The sequence below is a fragment of the Petromyzon marinus genome, chromosome 29 (genome assembly GCF_048934315.1).
Source record: "Petromyzon marinus isolate PM22_M1 ecotype Great Lakes invasive population chromosome 29, UKy_Petmar_22M1.pri1.0, whole genome shotgun sequence".
Lineage (NCBI taxonomy): Eukaryota > Metazoa > Chordata > Hyperoartia > Petromyzontiformes > Petromyzontidae > Petromyzon > Petromyzon marinus.
Window position 1 is genome coordinate 12022995 of NC_133695.1, and position 9661 is coordinate 12032655.

The 9661-nt window shown below is 44.6% G+C and overlaps 1 protein-coding gene across 2 annotated transcripts; it reads right to left on the reverse strand.

Moving 5' to 3' along the window:
• Positions 1-1601: 1601 nt before the first annotated feature.
• Positions 1602-2937, reverse strand: LOC116947087 (protein S100-A1-like). 2 transcript variants are annotated; one of them, XM_032962506.2, is made up of 3 exons: positions 2833-2937; positions 2383-2565; positions 1602-1840 (listed from the first exon to the last, which is right to left on the reverse strand). In XM_032962506.2, the coding sequence occupies exons 2-3, from the start codon at positions 2521-2523 to the stop codon at positions 1655-1657; spliced, it is 327 nt and encodes a 108-aa protein (XP_032818397.2). In that variant the 5' UTR covers positions 2524-2565; positions 2833-2937; the 3' UTR covers positions 1602-1654. The 2 variants fall into 2 exon arrangements, with proteins under 2 accessions (XP_032818397.2, XP_075926695.1); XM_076070580.1 differs by lacking the exon at positions 2833-2937 and adding an exon at positions 2758-2782.
• Between the last annotated feature and the right edge of the window lie 6724 nt (positions 2938-9661).

Sequence of the window (9661 nt, forward strand, 5' to 3'; positions counted from 1 at the left end):
ACGACGTGGGAGAAGCGAGGGCAAACCTGTGAACCCGCTGCACCGACACTACACTCGTAACGCATTGGCACGTTCCGTTTACGTGACAAACCCTAGTAATTGGCTGTGTCGGGTGGTGGCGGGTTTAACGACACATTCATATTCACGCGATTTAACCGAAAAACGTTATGGATATCATACACGGTTGATTGTAATGAAATAAAGCTTACATTGTATTGCACTTTTAAACATGTTTAAACAGATGTTTAAAAGCATTAACCATCTAAAACAAGGACAATAGGGTGGCCCGTTCAGGAAGGCTTGGGGTCGATTTTTTTTCCCACTAATCTTAGGCTCTTCCTCAAGTTCCAACATTATTTTGTTTTAAGCGGGTGATGTACTTCAGTAAGGATTTGGGAGCTCCCGACCCTAAACCCTGTCCAATCACCTGCACGCGTTTATTTGGGGTGTATTGTGCCAACGTGAGGTTGTTCATTTAAAAATAAACTTCAGGGACTCCTCTACTTACGAACATTCGACTTACGAACTTTCAGAGAAATGAACAAACCTGGTCCGTATGTCCAGTTGCCTGTTCGGACTGAGAGTCGCAAGTTCAACCGCCCCGCAATAGATGGCGGTATCTACATCTGCAGAACATGAAGCAGTGGCATCTACAGCTGTAGAACGTGAAGAACCAGTGGCATCTACATCTGCAGAACGTGAAGAACCAGTGGCATCTGCAGAACGTGAAGAACCAGTGGCATCTACATCTGCAGAACGTGAAAAACCAGTGGATCTACATCTGCAGAACCAGTGGCATCTACACGTGTATATAATACTCTTTCGGTAAAGTCACGTAGTTAGAAATAAAATCAAACAAATCACGACGTTTCGATCGCAACACAAGCGACCTTCATCAGGTTGCACCGATGCAGCAGGACAACCGCTGACATAGGAGAAAGAGCTGCTGACAAAGAGTTCATTAAGGGTTGGTTGGCCCAACCCAAGGGTAAGTGGGCGGAGCTAGAGAAGGGGGGGGGCGTGTGAGCGCAGGTGATCGGTGGAAGGCAGAGAGACGCTGTGCCTGTGGAAGGGAGAGAGACGCTGTGCCTGTGAAAGATTACATCACTTTTAAAGCCATTTCCCGCGTTTCGCGTACATGGCAAACCCAGCATTCAGGCCACATTCGTTCGTGTTGCAGTTGTGGGAACGTGGCTTTGAGTACGGTAATGTTGGGGTATTACTTGTATACGTGGTGTTGATTGTGAATCGATCATTTAAAGAATTACTGTGGATACGTTAGATCAAAAGGTTGGGTTGTCGCTGGGAAAGAACGTGCAAGAAATCAAGATCACTTGCTAATCAAAAGTTTAAACCCACGCAAATTCACGGAGTGTAAACGGCGGTATGAAAATGAATAGTACAGCTTATCCTACGTCGCGAATTCGTCAACTTCACAGATCCTTTCAGTTACAAAACCACAGAAATGCAAGCAGGAAACGCATTCCTGGCACGTTCCATAACGCTAGACTCATCCTGGTAGCTGCCCATCGTGGACATTGCATGGATAACCACTGCACTGGATTCTATACCTAGAGTATCAAGGTCACACGCACGCCACGTTGATGTGATCACACGGTTTATTTCATAGTATCCGTATCATGCAACAGGCGCGTTACACTTTGAATGCGCGCAGCGCGTGGGTCCGGCCATTCCGCTCGTGGTGCGCTCGGAAGTTGGGGTGGCAGCAGAATTTCAAGGCCGCGATCGTGATCACGAACTCGAGGAAGTCGACGTTGCCATCTTTGTCATCACCAAGGTCCCTCAGGATGCGGCTCACCACGAACCCATCCACGGGATTCTAAATGGAATCACAGCAGCAAGACTTAGAAAAGACTGGACCTGGACTGCGGAACACAGGCAAAATCTACAGCAAGAGATATAGCACGGTGTAATTACGTGCCAAATGGAGGTCATTTAATCATGATAATTTGTGAATAAGCCAACCACAATATGTACTGCATTCAGAATTAAGAGGTTTATCAACTGCCTACCCGTTTACTCACCCACGATTAGGACCAGTCAGACACCACCTCTTTAAGACCGAAACACCGCTGCACAATATTGGCCATCGCCTCATGAGGCCAATTGTCAAATCAGCTAAATAGCACAAGTTGCCTCCAACACCGGCGTGCTAAAGTAGCAGCTAATCAGCACGGATTACGTGACAAACCCTACCAATTGGCCGTGTCGGGTTTAACAGATAATTACGTGATCCAAACCAAAAACCTTTATTACAGAAGAATGGAGACGATGGTACAACAACATCATAGGATACAACCGGAGACTCAATTGGGATAAACAGAGGGACTGTTCCATAGGTATAGTAAAACAACGTCTCACCTGGATCAGACTCTTGCCCTTATCCCCCTTTAGGAAGCTCCTGAACGTTTCCTTCTTCAGACAATCTTTCACAGCACCGTCGTGGGCGAGTTCATTGAAGGTGGCCAGGAGCTTCAGGGTGGCTGCATGGAGGTCGCTCATCTTGGCAAGTGATGCACGGTCGAGTCAGTACGCAAGAGGAATCTGCGAGGACACGACAAACACAACGAGACAGTCTTCAATCACGTGAAGGCAATGCACACGGCACCTCACTATGCACCAGACTATGATGAACTACAACAAGACAGAACATCAATCACGTACTCCTCCAGCTTTGTTACAAACACAATTTCTTGTCTAAACCTCAACCAGCGCTGCGCACCGCTCTTAACGAACCCAGGTATCACCCGCGCGTTGCAGAGCGACCCACGACACAAGGCATCTTGCCCAACACAGCACCGCAAACAATACCTGAAAAAGACATCTGCAGCTTCAACAACCACTGCTACCCCCTCTCGTTGCGGCTTTTATGCAGGGCGGCCAGTGACGTCACCACTCACACCTGCTCGCTCGCATTGTGCGATTGAGTGATGATTGTTTTTGATTGGTCCCGTTTATCTCGTTTCTTGGCTAATTGACAAGGGAAGTCCGTGATGCCAGAGCACAGCAGCAGCAAGAACATCAACAGACAATGAACTGGGAGGCGCGTGCCAAGCGGCCCCAACATTGTAATCAAGCGGGCGCTTGATAGAGGCAGTGGAGGAGTTTGCACGGGGACGAATTAAATTAAATCTACATCGTCACTCGCAGCCGACACCACAACCCCTGCTTTAATAATTGTACGCAAATGAGATGTCCGCGTTTTCACTTCAGGATTTGACTGATATGTCCACATGTACGTGAATCTGCCGTGGTGTCAAGGTTTGCTTACTGGATGTGTAATGCAGAGGTCTTCGGGTTCGATCTCCCCGAGCGGCAGTTGAACCAATGCCCACCCAGCATTGTAAATAGGTACACCACAGGTATTTGATCATTATGTTATGACAGCGGTAGAATGACCAACATTTTGCCACCTCCTGTATATCAGAACAGGTGATATGAACTGAGATTATTAAAACGTTTAATTGATGACAATGTGGACTGCGTCAAACTGTGTTAAACGATGAGAACACGTGCCCCTATTAGAACTACGAACGACCATAATTGAGGGCCGCGTGATCGTGATTGGTGGAGTTGGCACGCGTTTCCCATGAGGCGCTGGGATGACGTCACAGGCGGCAAGACTCGTGTTGCCCCCGCGTGGCTGACGAAAGAACAAACAGAGCCCGGATTGATATTTAGCTTGGCAAAGGGTTTTATATCACTAGTTCATAAAGCCTGCCTTCGCTGGGACAACGTTTTAAATAAATATAACAATGAACCTCAAACGAACCATATGGCGGGTCCCATAAGCCCCCGGCTCTCGCATGAACTGCGTTGCGACGTCATTTTATGTCTGTTGAAGGCGACCGATACGGCAATCTAATCCTCTCGTCGAGCTCGACATGATGCGCTAATCAACGTTTCAAAGTTGTGTTTCTTCTGCGCATTCGTCCTCGCTGCGCTTGGACGACATGACAACAGAATGATCCGCGCCAGGTGGGTCTCTGCGTCTATATGCGCGGTGGGATGGAGTCGCTAAAAATAAATTAATAACGATTTTGACTCCCGTTGATTCGGGACCCCCGGGGTCCCACCATAAGGTTCATATAACAGTAATCCCATAGTGTGGTAAGACACACCAGGGCTCACAATCAGCACAGAATGCAACACTCAACCCTCGTCACAAGTGGGCGGCAGTTACGAGGCTGTGGGTTCAAATACAACCTCCGTAATATTTTTTCACTTAATAAACAATCTTATTTCGCTCGTCATTTGTTGCACTAATTATTAGCATAATAATATTTTTAGCCGGTAGCATTTTTATTAAGGGGGGTCTAACACCTTTTACGGGAGCTACCAAATTTGTAGGAGGGCTTCTATTACAAATCAATCCCCTCGCTATGGGTGAGAAGGTGTTGCTTGCCTGTAACTTAATTCAGTACCGTCAAGGCCGATATCCCCCTCTTTTTAACTTTTAATTAAATTGTAATTAAATTCAGATCATAAATATTTTACAAACCTCGCCACAAGACGGCAGTAGTCACTAGATCACGGTTTCAAATCCAACCTCCCTTGTAATATATTTAGTTCACTTTATAAACGTTACTTTTATTCACCTCGTCATTTGCTGCAATGATTATCAGCATGGTTACATGAAATAAAACTATTCATGTACGATGTGTAATTGCATAAAAATGTATTTTACTGCATCAACGGCTCCATGTGACTGGGAGCAATGTTAGTTTCAGCGTTACTCGCTCTGCCAAAGCTTTATTATGCAACCAAGACACGTCACAACCCAGTATCACATGCTGTGTCATGTGTAGGTCTCCACTATGAAATGTAAGTTAATAATTTCAATACAGTACTCCTACAAGGCAGCGGTAAGCGACGAGGTTGGAGCTTTTGCGCTCCCAATCTGGGTCTCCGTGAGGTCCTCAATCCAAATTTCTGTGGTGGGGTTTATTGTCAATGAGCCCGCGACTCTTTCCTGGTCTCGTGAGTTTTCACTCGGCTAGATGCACTGTGGTACATTTTAAAGCAAAAATACATTTCAAAAATTTGATTTAATCGTGGTGCCCTTATAAAACTCAACGTTTAACCTACTCCCGCCGGCTTGTGCCCGCCCTCACAGTCGGGCATATTTGCGGAATACACCACGTGGTGGTGCCGCCGTTGACCCTGGCCATTGACCGAGCAACTCAACGTTCCTACCTGCTCCCTTCGCAGGAATGTGTTATGGGATAGAGTGTTGCTCCCTTGTATGCGTGGGTTTTCTCCGGGTGCTCGAAGTTTCTTCCCACACGTACACTCATTAATTGGCTGGAAACATCTTAATATATAAAAGAGCACAGAGCTCAGGTAATTGTTGGCTCCAGCTCACCATCTGGCTTCCTTGCAGCTTTTGTGGTTCCTCAGCGATTGTGGGAGGCAATTTTCATAACGATGATATGTATATATATAACTAATAGAATCATTAAACGAAACAGAATAACAATTCACGTTATAGTATTTTTTTGTTGTACTTCCACAGTGAGTTTGTTGACCTTCCCTGTACCTCCGATAACCACAGTTGGCTACGCACGGTGTGAAAATAATTCAACATACATACATACACTTTTTTTCAGATGCAATACATTTTACACGTGAATACTTTCTACGTGGTGTATGTATTCTCTCCACAGATAGCTCTAATCAAGGAAAATACTAGAATTAGTTAACTGCGTAGTGAATACAAATAATTGGTTTAGTTTAGTAAAGGAACCCCAATTTGATTGTTTTTTATAAGGTTTTGTACATGTAAACATTGGGTTGGGTGCCGTATTGTTCACATTATAGGACGCACCAGAAAGTTACCCTGATTAACATACAACGTTGACATATCATTGGAACCATTGCACCAATGTTGGCCAAATGTTGGGGAAGATGCCCCCAAAACATTGGGGTATATTTTTCTTGTTTTAAAATGGTAAGAATAAGGCACGACTATGGAGATTGAGCCGTCTTGCAGAAGATAATTATGAATGAGCTGCTTTAGAACGGGGTAGGGATGTCTTCTCGTGGATCATTTTGATCAGGCAGTGATGTCTTCCATCCTCTGGGGAACAAAGCCATGCCTTGCTACTGTATGTGTATTGCCGGCCTTCCAGGAGATGATTCTGAACTACCACACCAGATAAAAACACGTCTTCCAAAAACATAAATGTATTCTGCGTATTATGAGACACATTGCCAACTTTTGCTTAAAACCACAGAGAGGTGACCGTGCGTCTCATAAACTGAAGAGTATTGGTTTTTAGTGGTGTGGACCCACACTGCACGGCATATGATGACGTGATATTGTGAAGGATTTATATTTCGAAGATGTTGGGGCACATACATTTCAAATAATATATTGTTGAAAAATAAGAATAGGTTTTATCCTTTTGAGCTACAAAAACGGAGGTGTTAAGATGGTCAAATACCAACTCGATACCTTTTTCAAGGAATCAAGTCTGCATTAACCACACGTACTTGTGGTGAACATGCAAACATAGGTGTTATTAAAGTGTTCATGAAGCGAACAAGCGGTTCTGTGAATATGTATTCGATGTTACACATTCCTGGATTGTAAACTTTTAATTCTACTATTTGATAATCAGTTCATGTGACATTTTTGCCATATTAAATTATCTGGTTGTCTGGCCACATGGTAAAGATACACTTAATGATTTTCTAAATCATCTCAATGCACAAAACCCGGCCATCCAGTTCACCATGGAAATGGAGGTGAATAACACACTCCCATTCCTAGATATTTTGCTTGGACATGGCCTAAACGGTAAAATAGCACACAGCGTTTACAGAAAGCAAACGCACACTGATGCCTATCTGAATGCAGAATCACATCATCATCCAGCTCAGAAATCCTCTCTTATCAAGACGCTCATACATCGGGCTAAAACAGTGTCAGATGGTGAGAGTCTAGTGAGAGAGATTAAACACGTTAAAGACGCACTACGACAGAATGGCTACAATAATGCTCAAATTAACAGAGCACTGAATGCCAAATCACGATCGCAAAGCAATACTGCTGAAAGCGACCAGATTGTTAAAACAATAAAAAATTCCATATATCTCAGGAGTAACTGACAAATTAGCCCGCGTTTTGCAAAAGCAAAACATTACAGTAAGATTTGCTACAGTACACAAAATTCAAAAACTAGTATCTTGCACTAAAGACGCATTACCTAAACTATCAACAGAAGGTGTATATCGGATTAATTGTTCATGTGGCAGCTGCTACATTGGGCAGACGGGACGTAACATCAGTGTAAGACTAAAAGAACATCAGAGAAATATTAAATTATCTCAAACACAACTGTCGGCAGTGGCAGAACATGCTTGTCAACAAGGACACTCAATTGATTTTGACAATGTTGCAGTGGTGTGTAAAACTAATTATTACTGGCAAAGACTAATTAGAGAATCCATTGAAATTGAGAGGAACAAGAATAACTTTAATCGCTCTGACAGCTACCGGCTTAGTGCGGCCTGGAAGCGTATCATTAAATAATACACATTACATTTTGATTTAAAGAATTACTAATCTACAACTCATTACTAATCATAACCAATGACTGATTACTAATCGATTATATAATTACATTACCCCCCCTCCGCCTCTAATCACTGCACCTGATATGAGTTAAGTGATGACGTCACCCTGCTGCTCTATATAAAACCGGGAGCAAGCGAGGGCTTTACCATTCTGGCGAATTGCCCGATGATGCTGGAAGTATTTACCAGCGAAACGTCGTACTCAAACTGTAAATGTGGATTCACTCTTCAACACACCGGTGGGCTAAAGTAGTGAATTATTTGTCTTTTGTCAACGTGACACTTTTTTTGCTGATTGGCCGTGTCGGGTGGTGGAGGGTTACGACACATTTATAAATAAACGCGATCTAACCCAAAAACCGGTATTATGAATGCAACAACAAAGCTGTACAATTACTGTTATCTCTGCGCCAAAATCATATGAACTATAGCTCACAGAGGTCAAACTGTAGCTGTGAACCCGCTGCACTGACACTACACTCGTAACGCATTGGCACGTTCCGTTTACGCGACAAGCCCTAGTAATTGGCGGTGTCGGGTGGTGGCGGGTTTGACACACACGCAATCTAACCAAAAGACGTCATGGATATTATACACGGTTGATTGTAATGAAATAAAGCTTACATTGTATTGCACTTTTAAACGGATGTTTAAAAGCATTAACCATCTAAAACAAGGACAATAAGGTGGGCCGTTCAGGAAGGCTTGGGGTCGATTTTTTTTTCCCACTAATCTTAGGCTCTTCCTCAAGTTCCAACATTATTTTGTTTTAAGCGGGTGATGTACTTCAGTAAGGATTTGGGAGCTCCCGACCCTAAACCCTGTCCAATCACCTGCACGCGTTTATTTGGGGTGTATTGTGCCAACGTGAGGTTGTTCATTTAAAAATAAACTTCAGGGACTCCTCTACTTACGAACATTCGACTTACGAACTTTCAGAGAAATGAACAAACCTGGTCCGTATGTCCAGTTGCCTGTTCGGACTGAGAGTCGCAAGTTCAACCGCCCCGCAATAGATGGCGGCATCTACATCTGCAGAACGTGAGGAAGCAGTGGCACCTACAGCTGTAGAACGTGAAGAACCAGTGGCATCTGCAGAACGTGAAGAACCAGTGGCATCTACATCTGCAGAACGTGAAAAACCAGTGGCATCTACACGAGTGTATATAATACTCTTGGGTTCTTTCGGTAAAGTCACGTAGTTAGAAATAAACAAATCACGACGTTTCGATCGCAACACAAGCGACCTTCATCAGGTTGCACCGATACAGCAGGACAACCGCTGACATAGGAGAAAAAGCTGCTGACAAGAGTTTATTAAGGGTTGGTGGGCCCAACCCAAGGGTAAGTGGGCGGAGCTAGAGAAGGGGGGGGGGGCGTGTGAGCGCAGGTGATCGGTGGAAGGCAGAGAGACGCTGTGCCTGTGGAATGGAGAGAGACGCTGTGCCTGTGGGAGAGGGACACGCTGTGCCTGTGGGAGAGGGACACGCTGTGCCTGTGGAAGGCAGAGACACGCTGTGCCTGTGGACGGCAGAGAGACGCTGTGCCTGTGGAAGATTACATCACTTTTAAAGCCATTTCCCGCGTTTCGCGTACATGGCAAACCCAGCATTCAGGCCACATTCGTTCGTGTTGCAGTTGTGGCAACGTGGCTTTGAGTACGGTAATGTTGGGGTATTACTTGTATACGTGGTGTTGATTGTGAATCGATCACTTAAATAATTACTGTGGATACGTTAGATCAAAAGGTTGGGTTGTCGCTGGGAAAGAACGTGCAAGAAATCAAGATCACTTGCTAATCAAAAGTTTAAACCCACGCAAATTCACGGAGTGTAAACGGCGGTATGAAAATGAATAGTACAGCTTATCCTACGTCGCGAAATCGTCAACTTTACAGATCCTTTCAGTTACAAAACCACAGAAATGCAAGCAAGAAACGCATTCCTGGCACGTTCCATAACGCTAGACTCATCCTGGTAGCTGCCCATCGTGGACATTGCATGGATAACCACTGCACTGGATTCTATACCTAGAGTATCAAGGTCACACGCACGCCACG

Bases quoted from the DNA above. Each gene is read 5' to 3' on its own strand.
- LOC116947087 (XM_032962506.2), bottom strand. From the start codon at position 2,523: ATGAGCGACCTCCATGCAGCCACCCTGAAGCTCCTGGCCACCTTCAAT. The intron at 1,841-2,382 runs GTGAGACGTTGT...GATTCCATTTAG, and splicing joins AGGGCAAGAGTCTGATCCAG to AATCCCGTGGATGGGTTCGT.